This window comes from Bufo bufo, chromosome 2 (genome assembly GCF_905171765.1).
Source record: "Bufo bufo chromosome 2, aBufBuf1.1, whole genome shotgun sequence".
NCBI lineage: Eukaryota > Metazoa > Chordata > Amphibia > Anura > Bufonidae > Bufo > Bufo bufo.
This window is the reverse complement of record NC_053390.1, coordinates 178795485-178818803: the sequence shown is the minus strand read 5'-3', so window position 1 is coordinate 178818803 and position 23319 is coordinate 178795485. Positions and strand designations below refer to the sequence as shown.

Genomic DNA, 23319 nt, shown 5'->3' with positions numbered 1-23319 from the left:
GCTTTTGTGCACTGTTTGCAGAATGGTTTCATTGTTTCAAACTATATTTTAGATTTTTGTATACATTTTGGACCAATAAACCTAAAAATGTGAAGCGATGCTCCTGTGTATCTGTTCTGTTTTATAATGTAGAAATCTCCATCACTTCTGAGATTTAGTTGAAAACCTACTTTACTTCCTGCGCACATATCTCATTTACTTCCGTTCCAAACAAATGCATTTTCTTGAGCAGAAATACGCAACGAAATAATATAAGCAAGACAATGATGCATAACCAATAAATATTACCATGCAGATTAATGAATATGAAATATAGAAGTGAGCACACTATGTTAAATTACTGATATTTTCAATGAATCTCTAAAAACCCCTGATACATTAACTGGATAACAAGCAATGACAGCCCCATAGTTCTGCATAGTTCTTGAAACACTCCTGTATTATGAGGGCATTCTGCATTTTGTGAACTCTTGTAAAATCCCTGCAGAATTTAGAACTTCCTTCCACAGTGAAGGAATGATTAAAAACAAAGTGAAGCCAATGAGCTTGTGAAGGGCTGTGCAGTTTTACTTAAAGTACATAACGTACAGTGTAAAACCCTGTAAGTACTACGTGGAGGCTACTGCTTTTAAGCCTTTAACATAAAATGTTTCCACCACTTTAAGTACAGTAAGTGTGAACCAACATTCATACCTCCTTTTTTTTGGGGAAATAAATTAAGATTAAGATTGGCGGGCAGCTGGGACCCATATTTACCCATTTTTTTCCAAAGCAGGATTTGCGAGAAATACTGCAGCACTCAATGTCTTCAATGCAATTCCTAACTTATTCACTAAGAATGCGTTCTTGGTGAATTAATTAGAAATTGCATTTAAGACATTGACACGCACCATATGATGTGGAGGGAATGCTTAAACTGGGATATATACTAGTAGCGAAGAATGTGTAGATCATAGAGTAAACAGCAGTATGAAGCTGATGTATTACAATTTTCTAAAAGGCAGCCCATTTGACAGTGTAAAACTGTGGACAGCCCTGGTAGGGGTCCAGGAGAGCAGGACAAATGTACCTTTTGAGGAAGTTTTATCATCAGGAGTAGTGTGAATGTGAGCTTTCATTCTGCCAGGTTCTGCTCCTGCAAAATACACCAGAGTCGGTGCTGCTCTGTGAAGGCATTGTGTTACATCATAACCCCTTTCCATTTGCCCTGACTGATGGCAGTAGTGGTCTTCTGATTGGATGCTGCAGCCGTCACTCAGAGCAGTTGGGAGGGGCTGTGCCCTCTGTGTACTTGCAGAAACAGATTCTGGCAAAATAAAATTGCATATTCTCGCTACTTCTGATGATAAACGCAGCAAAATATATGTTTGTACTACTCTCCCCATCCCCCATCTAGTGCTGTCAGCAGTTTAGCATTATCAAAACTCAAAAAAGACAGGGACATACCAATATTAAAGAGGTTTCCTAGCATTAGAAAAGGCTCAGTTTTTTTCCAGAAATTGCACCATTCTTGTCTGTGGGCTAAGTCTGATTTTGCAGCTCATCCCTATAAAGTGACTTAAAACTACAATACCAGACACTGTCCGTGCACATTGCACTTTGTGGCAAAAAACATTTTATGTAATCCTGGACAACCCAATTCATTTGTACAGTATTTGTATGGTATAATGTTCAAAATGCAGTTATTTTTTGGTATTTGATAATAAAGAGGAGTTAAAAAAAAAGTACAGAATAATCCTGGAGTAAAAAAAACATACAGAATAGAGCAACACAATTAAAAGGGCATAAAGAACCCGAAGAAATTATATCAGAGACAGATAAGCTAAACAATGTTCTTGTGCTCTTGCTTCACTTTAGTCATTAACCCTGTGATGTGTCATCATTAGCTGGTGATGACCCGGCGTTGCTCGGGTATTTTTTTTTTTAAATTTTATATTAAATAACAGTGACTTTCACAATGGCCACCCCTTTAACGTTGACCGCCCCTTTAACAGTGACTTTGACAGTGGCCGCCTCTTTAACAGTGACCGCACGTTTAACAGTGACTTTCACAATGGCTGCCCCTTTAAAAGTGACCGCCCCTTTAACAGTGACTTTCACAATGACCGCCCCTGCCCCCCATGAATGTAGCAGTGTAGTTGTGCTGTCATACGTCATATGACTGAATATTTCAGAACCTGCGAACTGCTAAAACCTGTGATCAGTTGTTATGGCAACCTGGAGTAGGACCTGAGTGCTTCTATTGGCTGATAAGGGACATGTGACCGTATGACAGTTAGGATTTAAGTAAAAGGCTGGCAGGCTTGTATTGGAAAATGCAGGTCATTTTTTGGGAATATCTCGGGAACCTTACGTCCCAGAGAGCTGAGACCCCCGCAAGATTTCTTTCCAGGTAGCAAGGGATGTGTATACTAAGTTTCATTGAAATGGATGGTTGCGTTTTTGAGTTTTCGCGGAACATACACACATACATACATACATACATACATACATACACACATACAGTACAGACCAAAAGTTTGGACACACCTTCTCATTCAAAGAGTTTTCTTTATTTTCATGACTATGAAGGCATCAAAACTATGAATTAACACATGTGGAATTATATACATAACAAACAAGTGTGAAACAACTGAAAATATGTCATATTCTAGGTTCTTCAAAGTAGCCACCTTTTTGCTTTGATTACTGCTTTGCACACTCTTGGCATTCTCTTGATGAGCTTCAAGAGGTAGTCCCCTGAAATGGTCTTCCAACAGTCTTGAAGGAGTTCCTAGAGATGCTTAGCACTTGTTGGCCCTTTCGCCTTCACTCTGCGGTCCAGCTCACCCCAAACCATCTCGATTGGGTTCAGGTCCGGTGACTGTGGAGGCCAGGTCATCTGGTGCAGCAACCCATCACTCTCCTTCATGGTCAAATAGCCCTTACTTTCAAAGTTTTCCTAATTTTTCGGCTGACTGACTGACCTTCATTTCTTAAAGTAATGATGGCCACTCGTTTTTCTTTACTTAGCTGCTTTTTTCTTGCCATAATACAAATTCTAACAGTCTATTCAGTAGGACTATCAGCTGTTTATCCACCTGACTTCTCCTCAACGCAACTGATGGTCCCAACCCCATTTATAAGGCAAGAAATACCACTTATTAAACCTGACAGGGCACACCTGTGAAGTGAAAACCATTTCAGGGGACTACCTCTTGAAGCTCATCAAGAGAATGTCAAGAGTGTGCAAAGCAGTAATCAAAGCAAAAGGTGGCTACTTTGAAGAACCTAGAATATGACATATTTTCTGTTGTTTCACACTTGTTTGTTATGTATATAATTCCACATGTGTTAATTCATAGTTTTGATGCCTTCAGTGTGAATCTACAATTTTCATAGTCATGAAAATAAAGAAAACTCTTTGAATGAGAAGGTGTGTCCAAACTTTTGGTCTGTACTGTACATACATACATATTGTAGGAAAGGGCAAGGGGCCGCCATTGACAGAAGATATGTAGGTTTCTGGCCTCGGTGAAGTACAGTAAGAGCCGGTAATTTTAAGTGTCAGCGGCAGCTAGTGCTGACTGACACTATTGGTTATTTAGTGTGGCTGTAAAGACGATCCGGGCCGGCTTTTACTGGGAGCAGTCAAAGTGATATGTATAAGACCCAACATAACTATGTATAAAATACGAAGTGGATGAGAAGTTACCAACATCCAACCTCAGTATGTAACATATGTCTAGTATAGACAATGTGGCATAACGATATAACCATGGACACATTATACAAGGAACGTACCTGAAGACATGGTCTGACCAAGAGGAAAAGCCCCTAGCGCAAGACCTCTCATCCACTTCATATTTTATACATAGTTATGTTGGGTCTTATACTGTGTGCCTCATATCAAATGGTAGTCATAGCTTATTTTTCAGCAAGAGTTTCACACCATAGGTGTAGCCTTTTATCCGGAGATTGTTATTACAGTTCTGCGGAGTAACATGGCTGTCCAATGATGTTTTGCCCATCGCTTCTCTGTATATCTTTTTCCATCTTGCCCTTTTTCTCTATATTTTATATATATTATTGAAATAAAGTTGGTAGAATTTTTTATAATTGGTCCCCCCTTTTTTTTTGCTATAACATCGAAGTTACACAGGGGAGTTCCTCTGTCCGCCTGTATCATCAAGAAATTGTTTATGGCCATTCTCTGTTTGTATAGTCGATCCAACATATGGATGGTGGAATTCCAATGGGTGGAAAGGTCGCATATCAGCCTATGTTGGGGGATGATGTTCTGTAGCTGCAGCTCAAGGAGGGTGTGCTTGGCGGTTTACAAGTGGCTGAAGTGCATGCAAAATTTCCTGGCCTTTTTTTAGGATGTCTTGCATATGAGTGGAAGACTTTAGGAACTGCTTGACAACCAGATTGAACAAGTGCGCCATGCAGGGCGCATTGCTCAGCCTTCCTTGACGCAGAGCCGACACCATGTTCTTCCTGTTGTCGGTCACCATGATTTGGATTTTGAGTTGTCGCAGAGAAAGACAGGATTTGATTTCTTGATTAGGGACGTGGAGAAGTCCCCCCCTGTGTGACTCCGTTCGCCCAGGCAAACGAGGTGTAGAACAGTGTGACACCGCCGTGCCCCGCACATGTGGTATGCTGAAGGGGTACTGTGAATTGTCCCTGCAGTGGAGGTTGAGGACACACAGTGAAGGATGAGGAAGCAGACATTGTCGCTGGATGAGAACGTGGAGGCGGAAGCGTTGGTGTGGCTAAGTAGGAACCACATTTTCCCATGCGCCGTAAAGGACATATAGTGTTCTTGCCCGTAGTTACAGCTCCACACGTCGGCGCTGCCGTGCACTTTGGCAGACACCGACAGGCTCAAGGACTGGCCCATCTTCTGCTGTACATATGTGTGCAGGGTTGGTACTGCCTTTTTGGCAAATAAATGACTGCTTGGGACTCTCCACCTCAGCTTGGCACAAGCCATCAGTATTCTGAAAGGTGCAGAGTCCACCACTTGGAAAGTGAGGGACTGCAGCACCAGCAACTTGGCCAGGAACGCATTCAGCAACTGAACCGTTGGATTTGTGCACGCATACTGTTGACTATTGGCAATCACTTCGGTGATCGATTGCTGATGGAATGACTGATGAGGAGTAGGAAGAGGAGGAGCAGGAGCATCTGGAACAGCAGATGATGGGAAGGACAGACAGCTCCTTTCGGCTGAGGTGGTGGAGCCTCGGCTGCGTGCCACTGGGTGATGCAGCGGTTGCTGCAGCAGGCTGAACTACCACATCGGAGCCACGGTTCTCCCAGGCCACTCTATGGTGACGCTGCATATGTTGACGCAGACTCGTGGTGCCAACATTGGCACCCTGGCCATGCTTCACCTTCTGCTCACAGATTCGGCAAATGGCCATGTTCACCTCCTCCGGTGGCTTAACAATAAACTACCATACCGCAGAGTGCGTGATTTTACCCTCAACACTCCGCACTGACTGACTGCTATGGCTGTTGCCTCCGTGAACCCGTGCACCACTACTTTCTGGGCAGTTAGGCTCCTGCGAAGCGGGTGATCTACCCCGGACACATTTGGCTTCCGACCTACCACTGCTGCCAACCTGCTGACTCCCGGCCATGCCACCGACTTGCTGGCTCCGCCGCTGCCTCATGCGTAAAGCTGCCATCCTCTTCTCCCAATGATGATGAAGCCCCTTTGTCACCCTGCTCCCAATTGCGATCGGCTGCATCATGATTGAGTACTGTCTGCACGTCACTGATGTCCTCCTCAACGGTCTCTGAGCCAGGAGCCTGACCGCTCGCTACACCAGCTCCCACACCACTCTCCTTATCACTACTTGCTCACCTAGCGGAGGAAGCGGCGGATGTCTTCTCCGGATCTTGGCTGGGCAGTAGCTGCTGACTGTCCTCTAGTAGCTTGTCCCCGCTGTATAGTGGAGCTGAGCCCACAGCATATAATACTTGTCTGGCTGAGGGAACAGAAGAGGACAGGCAGGTTGAGGACAGGTGAGGGCACAGGGCCTGTTCCCGGGCCATGCCAACTAAGGTTTGTGTCTGACGAGCCCACCGACACTTGGGACGAAGTGGATGACCGAGTCAACCATTCAAGAACCGCTGGGTTGCTGGTCAAGACACGACCGCTAGATGACACCAGGAGCTCACGCCTCTGGAAGTGATCCCTTCTGCCACGCCCCCTTACTCTGCTGCAACCTGTGCCTGCGCCAGAAACATTCAGGCCTCTGCCTGTCCCCTGTGCAGGGCCTGTCACTTCTCTGTCTGACATACTGTTAGATCAAATAAATTAATAAAAAGGAAATTAATTCCCCCCAAAAAAGGCTTTAGAACAATAACTGCACCGATGAACGGCAAATAATACTTTTTCCCCCTACTAATACACCCCAAAAAAGGCTACAGAACATATAACTGCACTGCTAAATGGCAAATAATACTTTTTTCCCCACTAATACACCCCAAAAAAGGCTTCAGAACATTTAACTGCACTGCTAAACGGCAAATAATACTTTTTTCCCCACTAATACACCCCAAAAAAAGGTTGTTATTTTGTCACTTCACCGCACAACGGCTAACAAGCCTTTTTTTTTTCACTAATACACCCCAAAAAAGGCTTTAGAACATATAACTACACCACTGAACAGCAAATAATACTTTTTTTTCCCACTAATGCACTCCAAAAAAGGCATATTTCCTAGTAATACACCCTGGTAATGCCTGTATCACACAGCACTTGCACCCCAATAACAAGCAAGGTTTTCTGAAATTCCTCCATATCCTTTCCCTACACCTAGACTAATCTTTCACTGAACTTGTAAATAATTTTTTCAGCACAATGAAGTCTTTTCGATCACTGTTCCTAGTGCCTGCTGACGTTTCTCCCTGCACTAAGCACACTGGAGAATGGCAGAATCCAAGATGGCTGAGGCTATTTATAGGGCTGTGACATCACAGGGGCTGGCTGGCTGCTGATTGGCTGAATGCATGGCATTGTGGGTGATATACCTCATTCCCAGAGTTCTTTGCTCCTTGTCCTAACATGTGCAGCAGCCATTTTAGGAAAAAATGTGATTCGTTACCATGAAGCGTCAGGAAATTCGGATTTGGTGCAAATTTTTCCTGAAATTCGGATCAAATTCCACTTGGTCAACTTTGATTCGCTCATCTCTAATTATAGTTATTAAGCCTTTACCTTGGCAGTGGTAGGATATTACTGTATCTATTGTATAGGGACTGTAATATAACTGTCAAAAGTATTCCTCTGCAATTACATCATCACTGCAATTAAATGAGGGGCAGAGGTTGCATTTGCACCTGCAAAGTGATACATGATGAAGTCCAATAGTTCCTCTGTGGAAAGTGGCCAACTACTCAGTTGCATTTCCACACCAGATGTGCATATCAGGAGACTGGTACACCACAAACCAAAAGAAGGGAAAGTTAGGGATGTCCAACCTCGACCTCAAAGTCAAGCAGAGCATAATGCACCTCAGGAAGCAGCAAGCTGAAGTGGAGGAATCACTAAAGGGTCAACCATGCCATCATGCAATGGGGAGGAGAGAGACAAAGAGAGGCAAGTGAGAAGCTACAACACTGGTGACATCTTTTTAGACACTACTTGCTGACTGCCCTGCATATAATTACTATAAACCACTTGCAGAATTAGGGAGCATGTTACAGATTTTGCACTGGAGCTTCAATAAACTTCAAGTTATAAATTTGATTGGTAAGTTAACACATGGCAGAACCCTGGAACCCTGTTCTTAACAGCATTTAGAAAGCATTGAGAAAATGTCTTTATGGCCACCACATGGGTCATAGACACAATAGTCAGGAGTATTGTTGATCGAGCACCAATGTGCTTGGGTGCTCGAGCAAAACACTTTGGGATGATCAGGTGCTCTACAGAACACCCGAGCACAATGGAAGTCAATGGGAGAACTCGAGCATTAAACCAGGCACCCCCTGCTCTGAAGAGGGGAGGGTGTCTGGATCATAGGAAAAGGTCAGAAATTCATGGAAACACCACAGAAATGGTTCTGGAGCAGCATGGGGAGGATGTCTGGATGCATCTTGGACTCCCAGGTCGCTGCTGGGAACGATGTTGTCCGAGTAGTACGCCACTTTTACAGACTGACAATAATATGCACCAAACGGAAGATAAAATCGATCTTAGAGGAAAAATTGTTAGGAAACATTCTTTCTTATATATTTACTTGTACATAAAGTGCAAGTGCTGCCAAAAATTTCAAGGAAGAGGCACTCCGATACAACCTGTATATCACATAATAGAGGGCCTCATTCACATTGTGGTACAATTGTTCAGGTAGTGGGACTCCTACACTCATAAAGCCTATGCACTAAGATAAAGGGCTGCCAAAAATGACAAGGAATTGGCACTCCAATACACCCTTTATTACACATAAAGGAGGGCATCATACACACCCTTGAATAATTATGATTGATGGCCTGCTGGTGATCCTCAAAACAGTAGAAGCAAGGGCCTGCTGGTGATCCTCTAAAACATTAGGGGCGAGGGCCTGCTGCTGATCTGACCATCTAAAAAATTAGGGCTGAGGGTCTGCTGCTGAGCTGACCATCTAAAAAATTAGGGGTGAGGGTCTGCTTCTCAGGTATTGTCACTGTTGTCACCAGCGGCTAACGTTATACAAGAGATGTAGCGCATGTAATGTCACTGCTGTCACCAGCGGCTAACGTTGTACAGAAGATGTAGCGCAGGAATGTCGCTGCTGTCACCAGCAACTAACGTTATACAGGAGATGTAGCGCAGGAATGTCGCTACTGTCACCAGCGGCTAACGTTGTACAGGAGATGTACCGCAGGTAATGTTGCTGCTGTCACCAGTGGCTAACGTTATACAGGAGATGTAAGGCAGGTAATGTCGCTGCTGTCACAAACGGCTAACGTTATACAGGACATGTAGCGCAGGTAATGTCACTGCTGTGACCAGCAGCCAAACAATTGCATGCAATTTAGCGCACGTTGCACTAATATATTTTACAGCCAGATAAAACAATAGTCCTTAAAAGGACTCTTGGGTCTCTAACACCTTCCAAAACTCAAAACTCCCTAAAAAAAACACAATTGCTCTCCCTACACTATCTGTCCCTTCTGCTGCAACTCGCCCTGACTAAGTCTGAGCCGAACCACATGTCATCGGGTGGTATATTGCACCCGATGACACGTTCCGGCCAGCCAATTACATGGCTAAGGCATTACAGTGAGTGGCACCACTTCCCCGCACATTTATTGGCTGCGTAGCAGCCAACAAACGTGTGGAGAGGAGACTCGTGGATTGCGCTCGAGCACATGCGTTGTTTGGCCGAACACCGTGATGTGCCGAGCATCTCAATGCTCAAGTGAAAAAGGTGTTCGGCCAAGCATGCTCGCCCAACACTAGTTAGCAGGAGACCTTACTGACTTATATGGGAGAGTTTTTTGGGCATGCTCTGTTACCTGTGCAGAGGTCATTCTACAAGGAAAGAATAGAGAAGAGTTGACAATCACCTATTGTGAATGGTGGATCTTGTGTTATCTATACACAAAGGTGATATCAGTACAGGCAGGGTTAGAATAGCAAATAAGTTGGTAATTGCAGTACAGTGATTTGTACAGACCAAGAAATGGTGCTTATTATTACCTATTATTAGGCTTAGTGGCCAGTGTAAAAACTGCTGGATTTATTTTGCATAAATATATCTATATATTGACATGGAAAATTAAAAATAACATAATCAAAATATCTTTGAAACTATGTTAAACGTAAAAACTTGATTGAAACAATAGTTAATTTTCTGATGACACATTCCCTTTGAGGGGTTTCTTTGCCTTGCTTTGGATCAACAACAGTGAACAACAGTGAATCACTTTTCCTTTTAATCTTCCCCACACCATCCCCATTTTCCTAGCTGAGGGGGGTTAGACACAAATCTTTTTCAATCATACTGATTATAAATCAGTGATCAAACTGCTGTGCACCACCCTAATAAAGTCTTCAATCCTATAAACTGAAGACAAGATAGTCATGGCAGCCTAAATCTTGCTTCCATGCTACAGTGAACATATTTTATGCCTATCAGATGTGATGTGTTATTTATGTACCAAATGAATATATAATGGAGATGCTAAATGATTGACAATTAAAAGGGACTTGCTTAAAAGGATGAGTAAAATGTGCCTACGTTGCCAGTTCTTAGGTGTGTGGTACCCGACAAGCCACTCTCCAGCTCTTGCTTGGTTAGGCTACTTTCACACTTGCGTTTTGTGCGGATCCGTCATGGATGGATCATTTCGGATAATACAGCCGTCTGCATCCGTTCAGAACAGATACATTTGTATTATCTTTAACATAGCCAAGACGGATCCGTCTTAAACACCATTGAAAGTCAATGGAGGACGGATCCATTTTCTATTGTGCCAGATTGTGTCAGTGAAAACGGTCCATCCCCACTGACTTTCCCCACTGACTTTCCACCACGTCGCAGACAGTAAAACGCTGCAAGCAGCGTTTTGGTGTCTGTCTGCAAAGCGGAATGGAGACTGAACTGATGCATTCTGAGCGGATCCTTTTCTATTCAGAATGCATTACGGCAAAACAAATTGGTTTTGGACGGCTTGTGAGAGACCCGAACGGATCTCACAAACGGAAAGCCAAAACGCCAGTGTGAAAGTAGACTTACCTAGAATACATATTAGATCCCATATATGTTTGATAGTCATACATACATTTTTCTCTAAATGTTTAGCCAATAAGAATGTAATTTATTGGCCAGTTAAAGTGGCAATCTGGAGCTGAGAACCAGAGTTTCTTCAATAACAACAAGACTTCTAAGGACATCTTGGCTCAGATCCTCTGTAGCGTTAAAAAATTAAAGTACTGAAGCTTTATTTTTCTGTGTATAATTTATACAATACAACATTAGAAAGTGCGTATAAAATGCAACTTGATTTCACTGACAGATGATTGAATTCATATTCCACTACTGGGACCCCTAAACATATTGTGGTTTCATTTGTCAGTGAAATATAATACATTTTTCACATTTTCAGCATCTGGCCCGCCATACATATTTATTCACTCTGAATTATTCTCAGTGTTCAAAGAACAGTAATGCAATCTTAAAGGAATCTGCCACTTTCTAGTTACTGCTGATAAATGTGTTTTTAAGATGACTATATGGCACTTACTAATATAGTCTTTGTTGATACTCTGGGCCATTTTTTTTATATTTCATAAGATATGTCCCCTTGTAGACCAAGTCTTTTGTGCTGTCCACACAGAGGTCCTGTCCATAAGATGGTCACTGATGGAAGGTCAGTCTCCTCCATTCAAATACACTGCACCTGCTATCTTCACTTGTACTGTTGGTGTAACTGACACATGGAAGGTGGAGGACACTTTTAACATATTTTGAACTGAGGCCTAAGAGCTAAAAGTTATGTCTCTCATCTGCAACATTACCAAATCAAACTGTGGTCTGCTTGTGAAAAGGTCTCTACAGGTAAGGATTATGCCGCTATTCTTTTCTACTAGGGACTGGAGGAAGGGTTGGGAATCTCATTCTTATTTGTTCTGAAATCGGAAGCAGTGGTGATATAAAGGAGTTCAATCATGGTGACCCACCTAATCCATGGGCTGGCTAACTGGACAATCTAAACCATTTCCTTTGTGTCTATCTGAGACCAGAAACTGCCCCATTGCCCCACTTGCCCCATAATGTTCTGCTGTTGAGAGGTTTGAATAATGCCTCATTCAATCTGCCTGATTGGAGTCGGGAAGGAATTTTTTATTCCCCTAAAGTGGGGAAAATTGGCTTTTACCTCACAGGTTTTTCTTTTGCCTTCCTCTGGATCAACTTGCAGGATGACAGGCCGAACTGGATGGACAAATGTCTTTTTTCGGCCTTATGTACTATGTTACTATGTTACTAAGACTCATCCGATGATCAGTGGTGGCAGGCTATATAATTTATAACATACAGGCCTTTTAGCTAAACGTGCCACATTTAACACTTATGGAACAGTGAAACATGCATTTCTTTTTCACACTTGCATGTTTTGGTACATAGCTTTTTCCTATGGACTTTTCCTACAAAACAGCATAGATCATATGCCTAGCACTAGCATATTTATGTGACAAAGATGGATGACAGATTATGGCTAGAAGTAAATCCCAGAGAAGAAATGGAGACCTCAATCTCTTCTTGTCTATTATAACCTAATTAGGCTTCCTGTCAGATAGGGTGAATGTCTTTAACTGCAATTCTTTGCGAGGGTTTGTAATGCATGTGACATACCGTGAGGATGGAAGAGAAGACATATAAGTGCATTCTTTTAAAGTATGTACATGCTTGATTACAGTTTTTGATATAAAGAAATATTTTTCAAGATATTGTATTCCTTATATTGTACTATCCTGAGCAACAGCCTATATTATCACCTAGAGTCATATTTACAATCCTCGAGGCTTCATTCCTCTGAACCTGATTACTCCTTTAGTGTATACAGTAGATCCTTTAAGGCACTAGACTCATATTTTAGTAAGAAGAAAGATGAGCGTGGTTTTGTTTTATGCACACTTCACGACAAAATATTTAAATGTTGATTTTAGCCAAACTCACTACATTTCCTGTACTCCAGAGTTAAAGGGGTTGTCCGGTTTCTAATATTGGTGGCCTATCCTCAGGATGGGTCATAAATATCAGATCGGTGGGGGTCTGACTCCCAGCACCTCCACCAATCAATTGTTTGAAAAGACTGGATCGCTCATCTCTCTTCACTGTTTACCTGCTCATCTGTATTGCAGCAGCAGGTGTAGTATTTACAGATCCTACAACCAGTTCACTTGAATGGGAAGGAGAAGTTGTAGTTACACTGCCTCTCATTCAAGTGAATGAGATGGAGGAGCTGTAATTACACCGGCTTGCCACTGCAATTTCAACGGTGAGCATTTAAACAGGGAAGAGAACACAGCATGCAAAAAAGCGCTGTGGTTTCTTCAAACAGCTCATCAGCAGGAATGCCAGGATTTGGACCCCCGACGATCTGATATTGACCTATCTTCAGGAAAGGTCATCAATATGGGACACTAGGTGGTAACCCCTTTAAACCCTTAATGCATAATGCTGCACATGTAAATGAAAATAGGTCTTGTCTTTAAAATGTTAAGAAGACTGAATAAGCAAAGAATTAAAAAGCAATGTGGATTAGAAAACTCATATGTCAGGATAGAGAACCTCCAGGAAGACCAGGAGCAAAATATAAAATATTAACACAAAGTATGCCACAACAGGGTAAGGGCTTGTTGACACGACCGTATGGCTTTTTCAGTGTTTTGCGGGCCGTTTTTGACGGATCTGTTTTTCCATTTTTTGTTTCAGTAGTGTTTACGATTCCATCCCGTTTTTCTGTTTCGTTTTTCCATATGGCATATACAGTATACAGTAATTACATAGAAAAAATTGGGCTGGGCATAAAATTTTCAATAGATTGTTCTGCAAAAATGGAACGGATACGGAAGACATACGGAGTACATTCCGTATGTGTTTAGTTTTTTTTAGCAGACCCATTGACTTGAATGGAGCCACGGAAAGTGAATTGCGGCAATAATAGGACATGTTCTATCTTTCAACGGAACGGAAAAATGGAAATACAGAAACGGAATGAGTACATTCAGTTTTTTTGGTGGAATCATTGAAATGAATCGTTCCGTATATGGAACTCAAAAAAACGGCCCGTATACGGAACGCAAAAAACTTTTGTATGAATGAGCCCTAACTTTGTTTTTTTTTTTTATTCTTTTTATTGAGCATAAAAAATACATAAATTATATAGAGTACATACAACGGTATGTGCCGTACAAAAACACAGATTCAAATACAGTCCGTACATGTCATGTTGGTCAATCACGTTACTTGATAAACTTTTCCAATTACTGTTGTGACAGCTTATAGTATATTTAATGTGGCCTATAAGTACACATTCATCTCAATACTTCCGCCAAAGAGTTTGAAAGATCTTGCCTGGTATACATTGACTGCGGTGAAGAGCACCATCTTTCCCATATTTTATTGGACTTCGAGGTACATCCCCTATTCTTGTAAACAACATTCTCATACGGAATGACGATATTTACTAGATTTTTCCATTGAGTCAAGGTGGGCACTCTCTCTCCCATCCACCTAATTGCTATTGCTTTTCTCGCCAAAAATAAGGTTTCCCTCAAAAATATTCTCTCATAATGATCCCATAACTCTTCATCTAAAATACCAAATATGCATACTTTGGGATCCATTGATACTGGGCGCCCCATAAGAATACTTAAAAAATCCGTAACTTTTGTCCAAAACCTCTGAATATGTGAGCACTTCCATACCAGATGCCAAAAGTCAGCACTCTCCATGGAGCATCTGTGGCAACAAGAATGTGTGAGTACACCTATTTTATATAATCGCCAAGGAGATAGATACCCCTGATGAATTATACATAATTGTATAAACTTATTGTTTATGGCCGGGGATACCAAAACTGGAGATTCTAATAAATCTTCCATATCCTCATCAGTTAAATCTGGTATAAATGTTCGCCATTTTGATAACACCTTTAACGGAGCTAGTGTACATTTGGCATTCAGAAGATGAGTGTACAATCCTGAGATAAACCCTTTGGGACCTTGGGAGCGGATTACCCCAATCATGGGAAATTTGGTTATTCGAGCTTGAGGCGTACCAAAATGCGTCCGTAAAGCATGCCGTATCTGCAGGAACTTATGGAATGAGCTTCTAGGTAGATCAAATTTACTGCACAAAGAGTCATAGGTACAAAAACTATTATCGTCATATACATCTCCCAATAGTTTTACATTATGTAGTTTCCAAAATTGGATTCCAGGGAGCGATAACAGAGATGGGAACATGGGATTATCCCACAGCGGAATTTCTGGGTGTAATCCGAGTATTTATATAAGGTTTTACATGCTTTCCACACCTGGACACCCAATCTATGTATTGGTAATAATCGTCTAGGGAATAAGTTTGGTTTTTCCAGAACAGGCCAAAGTGACTTTAGATCTAAAAATTCAGCAAGGAGATATTCTGATCTAGGTATCTGGGTATCCACATTTAACCATGCTTTCAAATAGCGTAGTTGCCCTGCTAAATAATATGTGTATATGTCCGGTAGAGACATGCCCCCATAACCTTTCTGACGGCATAATATATCTACTGACAACTTGTGTCTATTAGGTCCCCATAAAAAGGGCGTTAACATAGAGGTATACTGCTGAAATATCTTCTTTGGAATAATATAAGGCGCATGTTCCATAACATATAAGAATTTGGGTAGAACAACCAATTTAATCAAGTTAATACGACCTGCTACTGATAATGGTAGGCCTCCCCAAACCCTAAATTTCTCCTTACAAAAGTCCAACAGGGGTACAATATTGGAAGCATGAAAAGAAGCTGCATCTTTCGTAATGGTGATTCCCAGATATTTAAAACTGGAAACTATGGGTAAGTCCCCGTTAGGGAGTTGCACAGGGTCCATGTCATATAGAGGAAAAAGTATGGACTTGGTCCAATTGATTAGAAGACCAGAAAAGCGACTAAATCCCTCAATAAGTGTCACAGCTCTAGGGAGTGTGGTTTCTACATCAGACATGAATAATACCATGTCATCTGCATATAAGCCTGTTCTGTCTTCCCCTTGTCTCAGACTCACTCCCTGATATATTACATCTGCTCTAGTACGTATAGCCAAGGGCTCTATAGCCAATGCAAATAGCAAGGGCGAAAGTGGACATCCCTGCCGTGTGCCTGTACCCAACTGAAAGCTACATGAGGATATTCCATTCACTAAAATATTGGATTTAGGCTCTTTATATAATATGGAGATCCATTTAATAAAATTCGGTCCAATCCCAAATTGCTCTAATGTGGTGTGTAAGTATGGCCATTCTATGGAATCGAAGGCTTTAGCCGCATCTAGTGAAGCCAATGCCCATCTTTTATGTCTAGCCAAGCCTATTTGTGTGATCACCTGCACCCTTCTGATATTATCTGAAGTGGATCTCCCAGGCAGAAACCCCGACTGGTCCGGATGAATCAATGGGCTAACCACCCCACTCAATCTTGATGCCAACATCTTTGCTAAGATTTTATAATCCAGATTCAGCAGGGATATCGGCCTGTAAGAACCGCACTCCACTGGATCCTTTCCAGGTTTCAACAAAATCACAATAGACGCATCGTATAGGGATGGTGGTAAGACTCCCTGCCTAAATGACTCATTATACATTTGTAGCATAGATTGGGATATAGAGGTGATATATTTGGAGTAAACTTCCACTGGTAGTCCATCTGGACCAGGGGACTTCCCTTTTGCTAATGCGGATATAGCATCTAAGATCTCTTGAGTTGTAATCTAGGCATCCAATATACTCCTTGATTCCTGTGATAACTTTGGAGTCTCTATGTCCGAAAAGTAGTCCCTTACCTCATCAGTTGTGTAGTCTGCTCTTGCAGTATACAGCTCCTGGTAATACTCCCTGAACCTGTTGACAATGGCATCAGGCTCAGTCAGCATGACACCATTTGCATCCTTAATCCTAAGAATCGCTGGGGAGGCCTGGTTCTGTCTGATTATAAGGGCTAATAGTTTACTGGATTGATTCCCCATTTCAAAATAAAATTGTCTGGTAAAAAATAATCTACGCTGGGCCTTTTCTTTCAGGAGGACCAAATATTTACTTCCTATCATAAGCCAGTTCTGTTTGTTCTGCTCAGTGGGATCATTCACATATATCCTCTCCAAAGCAGAGCATTCCGATGCTATCTCCTCCTCCAACCTAGCTGAGGCCTTCTTCACAAAAGATATAGAGGATTTTAGACAGCCTCTCAAATAAGCCTTAAGTGTGTCCCATTTCAGCAAGGGATCTACATTATCCTCGTGAACGTCTGCAAATACCGCGAGTTGATCCGGCACACGATCGCTAGGTGAAGAGCCCTAACTTTGTTATTTTTATTGGGGTCATTTCCTAATTGGCATGCTCTCTTCTGCTTCTGGCCTTGTGAATTTTCACAGTATGGCGGATCAGATTTTCCAGATCATCAGATGCTGGAGTGAAGAAACATTACTATTGAGTTTTTTGGCTTCTGTAGATGACTTCATCTTTTGTATCAAGTTATTACAAACAGTGTGCCACATTTTTAAAAGCAGTCTTTAGCTGCCCTGCCTCAATAAATTCAATGGGAATCCACAAACAGTTGATGCAATCAATCCCTTTGTAGCACTGATAAAGTTGGTGGAGAACCTCTCACTTACAAGTCCTTCCTCCACCTGGTGTAGAAATATTGTAGTTGATTATTAACCAAGTCTGTTCCTATCTCCTTTTGCACTATTGTTGCATAGTCTAAAGCCCCTTTCACACGGGCGAGTTTTCCACGCGGGTGCAATGCATGAGTTGAATGCATTGCACCCGCACTGAATCCGGACCCATTCATTTTCTATGGGGCTGTTCACATGAGCAGTGATTTTCACGCATCACTTGTGCGTTGCGTGAAAATCGCAGCAAGCTCTATTTTGTGCGTTTTTCACGCAACGCAGGCCCCATAGAAGTGAATGGGGCTGCGTGAAAATCGCAAGCATCCGCAAGCAAGTACGGATGCGGTGCGATTTTCACGCACGGTTGCTAGGAGACGATCTGGATGGGGACCCGATCTTTATTATTTTCCCTTATAACATAGTTATATGGGAAAATAATAGCATTCTGAATACAGAATGCTAAGTAAAATTAGGCTGGAGGGGTTAAAAAAAAATTAAAATAATTTAACTCACCTTAATCCACTTGTTCGCACAGCCGGCATCTCTTCTGTCTTCATCTGTGAGCAATAGGACCTTTGATGACGTCACTATGCTCATTACATGGTCCATCACATGATCCATCACCATGGTGATGGATCATGTGATGGACCATTTGATGAACGCAGTGAAGTCATCAAAGGTCCTATTGCTCACAGATGAAGACAGAAAAGAAGCCGGCTGTGCGAACAAGTGGATTAAGGTGAGTTAAATTTTTTATTTCTTTTTTTAACCCCTCCAGCCCAATTTTACTTAGCATTCTGTATTCAGAATGCTATTATTTTCCCTTATAACCATGTTATAAGGGGAAATAATACAATCTACACAGCCTTGAACCCAAACCTGAACTTCTGTGAAGAAGTTCGGGTCTGGGTACCACATTCAGTTTTTTATCACGCGCGTGCAAAACGCATTGCACCCGCGCGATAAAAACTGAACAACGGAACACAATCGCAGTCAAAACTGACTGCAATTGGGTACCTACTCGCGCGGGTTTGCCACAACGCATCCGGACCTTTTCCGGACACGCTCATGTGGAAGAGACCTAACTTTCTGAGGTTTCTATCAGTCCTTTTAATACTTTTAATATTACCTCCTCCTCACTAACCTTCCATAATGATCATCTCATCAGATATTCCTAGGATTGGCTTTGTATGTACAAAATCACAGACTATATTTTCAGCATTAAAATCCATTTATTATTTGCTTGGAAAACACCCAAAATCCCAGAACTACTATGACCTCTACTGTACACTGGGAAACAGCAATAGATTACCTTATGTAAGGGCAGCTATTTCTCTGATCCATTAGGTTCTACTAAAATGTCAATTAGGCTGCATGCACACGACTGTGGTGTGTTTTGCGGTCCGCAAATCGCGGATCCGCAAAACACGGATGGCGTCCGTGCGTTTTCCGCAATTTGCTGAACGGCACGGACAGCCTTTACATAAACTGCCTATTCTTGTCCTCAAAGCACGGACAAGAATAGGACATGTTATATTTTTTTTTGCGGGGCAACGGATGGGTCCGCACCCGAGCCTCAAAAACTGCGGCTCGGATGCGGACCCGAAAAACGATCGTGAGCAAGAGGCCTTACATACAATCTATGCTTTAGCAACAAAACTATTTGTGCACCTTAAATGACACCATTTTTCACGTGACTAATGTACATGCCACCTCCACTGGTGGATTTGCCATAGTGTGATTTGCGAGCTGAGAGATAAAAGCATAAAGCTAGTATGCAGATATCTCCTGCAGGCATTTTCCAGCTGTCAGTCCTTTGTATTTAACTAGATGTGTAGTTCTCTATACAGAGAGCTAAGAAAATAAAGGAAAGATTAGTGATTTCAATCTCCAGTTAAAGTCATCCTTGACTTCTAATCTGTTTAGAAAGTGATGTAGATGCACCAATCACCAGCAAAGTGGACTTTACTGAATATATCTATGAAATCTGTAAAACAGAAGTATCTCAATGGACGGAGAAAAAAAAAAGAAAGAAAATCTATTGTAATTGAATTATTCGCCACTGGCATTTGAACGTGGGACAAAAATCAGCAATTGCTCTCAGCCTGATTACACAGTGAAGCAGCCAAACTACAGAGATTTAATTCTGTTTCCTTCCAAATAAATGTGTCTGGTTCATAGTTTTAAATTCACGAGCCATTAATGTTACTAAACAAGAGCACATGGATTGACCGTGTAGTATCAGTTTACTCAAATGTGATGGCCTGGTAACACAAGGTACATGGTCAATGCCCACGGTTAATTGTTTCTGTCTGAAAAAAAAAAGAAATATATAATTGATGTACAAAATCCTATATATTCAGGACTTGATAGACAGACAGACAGACAGATAGGTGGAGGATAGACATACATAGATGGATAGATAGATAGATAGATAGATAGATAGATAGATAGATAGATAGATAGATAGATAGATAGATAGATAGATATGAGATAGATAGATAGATAGATAGATAGATAGATAGATAGATAGATATGAGATAGATAGATAGATAGATAGATAGATAGATACATAGATGGATAGATGGATAGATAGATAGATAGATAGATAGACAGACAGATAGATAGGTAGTAGATAGACAGATGTAAGTAAGATAGATACATAATAGATAGACAGATGGATGATAGATAGAGATAGAAAGATAGAAAGATAGATAGATAGATAGATAGATAGATAGATAGACAGATAGATAGAGGATAGATAGATAGATAGATAGATAGATAGATAGAGATAGATATGGACATATAGACAGACATACATAGATGGATGGATACATAGATAATAGAGGATAGTTAGATATGAGATAGATAGATAGATAGATAGATAGATGATAGACAGACATAGATGGATAGATAGATAGATAGATAGATAGATAGATAGATAGATAGATAGATGATAGATAATAGACAGACAGACAGATGATAGATAGATAGATAGATAGATAGATAGATAGATACATAATAGATAGACAGATGTAAGTAAGATAGATACATAATAGATAGACAGATAGATGATAGATAGAGATAGAAAGATAGATAGATAGATAGATAGATAGATAGATAGATAGATAGATAAATAGATAGATAGATAGATAGATAGATAGATAGATAGATGGATGGATAGATGATAGATAGATAGATAGATAGATAGATAGATGATAGATAGATTCATAATAGATAGACAGATGTAAGTAAGATAGATAGATAGATAGATAGATAGATGATAGATAGATAGATAGATAGATAGATAGATAGATAGATAGATAGATGATAGATAGATAGATAGATAGACAGATAGATAGAGCCATACTGTACATTTAGTTGCATGGTTTTGGCAACTACTTTTCAGATTGCAGGTTCTCCTAAAGACCAGCTGATTATGGGTTGTACCATTGTTAAGAATCTCCAGAATCATCAATTATTTCCTTTCCAGCTGGTCACTGGTTGTCCTTTAGAGCTGTCATGGCTCTCAGCTCTGAAATGAGGACCCCCCACCGTTGCCCCCTTTATGGTCATAAACAGCATATAAAAGACTATTCTACACGCACACGCTTTCACCACTGCTCGTCTCTTTCTGCCCCTTTTCTCCTGTGTTCATTCAGTTCAACGCTTCTTGTTACAATTACTAGACCTGTTGCAGTCAATTCACATTGGAAACCTCACACTCAGTGGAATGAAAGTCCGCCTTATATAAATGGCAAACAAAGGATTATCAAAGTACATAGCCTTTCGACTAGAATTTCAATGCATAATCCCACCATCTGTCGACCAGTTGTGTTGTAAAATTATAATTTAGGGAATGGCTTTGGGGAGGGGGGGGGGGGGAATCCTTAGCTGTATTGTAGCTACATTTATCTGCCGCTGCAATCCTCTGACTTACATGATGCCTCCTTTGAAACCTCAAGGAATGTGACACTTGCCACTGGCAGAGCAAACATGCCTTCCCTGAATGTGTGCGAGAAAGACCATGTCCATTCATCACTCCGTGCTGATATTAAGAGGAGCTCTATTATGGATTTTAGCACTTACATAATTACTCCTCCAAACCAGTGGCATTAAACCCACAAATATAACAGCCTCTTGCTTCATATTATCGTACGTTATTTCAGGAGCTGACTCATTCTCTAGAAGAAAAAAAAAAAATGTCTCTGGAAAATGCTCCAGTGATTTTTTTTTCAGCCTCATAACCATTTGTCACATGTTTTTGAGCTTCTCATCGCACGCATTTCTATTCCAGCATAATAACCCCGGCAGACACAATATGTAATGACATGATAATATCTAATATTCATCAACCTGTCTCTATAGAAGGATGCTCTGGTTAAATAGAGGTGCCTGAGTAAGAAACGTCTTGCAGTGATCATGGGTGAAGGCTGAATGGATTTTGAGACAGTTGTTGGCTGGACACTCATTCAACCTACAGCTATGTCTTACAACTCCACCAAACCCCGCATAAACACTGTAGGAAATGCCCTTAACCCTTCTACAAGCCGATACATTTCCTTTCAGCTGTTATCGGGTACCATTGACCATTTTGCGGTGACAATATTATTATTTATTTCAGCGCCATTCATAACATCGCACTGTATATATGAAAAGGGGTGAACAAACATAAAAGAAAACAAGTACAATAATCAAGATTAAATTACAAACTAGTACAGAAGGAGAGAGGACCATGCCGCAATCTACAAGACCACTGGCAACTGCTGAATATGCCAGTTCTATTGGACTTTTGTCTGAGATCTATGAAGAATAGAAGTGGGATCGAGTTTGGGGGCTGATTTTGTGTAGATAATTGTAATCTTGATATGAAGGATTGCTTGGGGGTATAGCCATGCACAGAATATATACACAGCCCAGACACTTTTAGACAGACACCCATTCTGTATCTAAGACAAGCTTCTTAACTTCTGGATAATCCAACTCAGTCTCAGTCTTTACCCCGAAGAGGTCTAAACCTTGTGCTCAGCAGCCTTTGAAATGCCAACCCAAAATCACAGAGAGACAGCAATAAGATGCGGAACTAAGAAAGGCTCATTGCAATCTGCATGGCTTCTATATCCACAAATGCAGTCTATCTATATATATATAGGAATCTGCACAGCTCAGTCTACAATGTGCAGAACATAGTCGTTTTGTGGTATAGCCGTGTCTTGCATGCATACAAAGCATAAGAAAGCATATTACTATGAATAAACATCAGGGCTCAACTATTCTGCAATATCCACACCATCAGGATATGCTCTCCCATTCATAAAGCAAGGAGTGTGATCCCCTTCCCACCCCTTCCCAACCAACGCTCCACAGGACACTTATCTACTCCTTAGGTTTCATAGATAAGTTTGTGATTGTCTTTGTGCAGTATTTGTCCTGCTCGGTGTGGACTGCCCCTTGTGGTCGCCCTGCTTGTCTTTGGAGACCTTACCTCTTTAAGTTCCTTAGCGACATCCTTCAGGTCTCCCAGGACTAATTCCAAATCATCCACAATTATCTTGATCTGTTCTTTCACCTTGGCTTTGGAGGCTTGCCCCTCTGTCGGTGATGATGTCCCCTTAGACTTTGCTGACATGCTGCAGTCCAGTTCAAGGGAGCTTCAGAAGAGGGTGACTGGCTCCAGCCCTCTCTGAGTAGCTGTTCCCCCGCATTTTCTTGCTTAGATCTCCCTCATTCTCCTCTTTTTCCTCTCCCTGTATACACGCTGCCATGAACTCCACACAACTGCTCGGGGAATGGGCTGCAGACTAGTGGCGATTGTCGAGCGGTGCCTGCGTCACAGAGCTTTGCTAAATCAGGGGAGAAAAAAAGTGCGAGATCCCAAAGTTCACGTATGACATAGGACTCCTTTACTTCAGGGCCACCTAAAGATGCCTTTACTTTTAATTGGTGACAGTC

The 23319-nt window shown here is 41.5% G+C and overlaps 1 protein-coding gene across 1 annotated transcript in view; it reads right to left on the bottom strand.

Annotated features, from left to right (window-relative positions):
* The window catches only part of PRR16 (proline rich 16), a 322085-nt gene extending 299000 nt beyond the window's left edge, over positions 1-23085 (bottom strand). The window contains exon 1 of the mRNA XM_040420205.1: positions 22853-23085. Within this exon, the coding sequence (XP_040276139.1) occupies positions 22853-22996 (144 nt within the window). The 5' untranslated portion in view covers positions 22997-23085. The remainder of the gene's footprint in view (positions 1-22852) is intronic.
* Between the last annotated feature and the right edge of the window lie 234 nt (positions 23086-23319).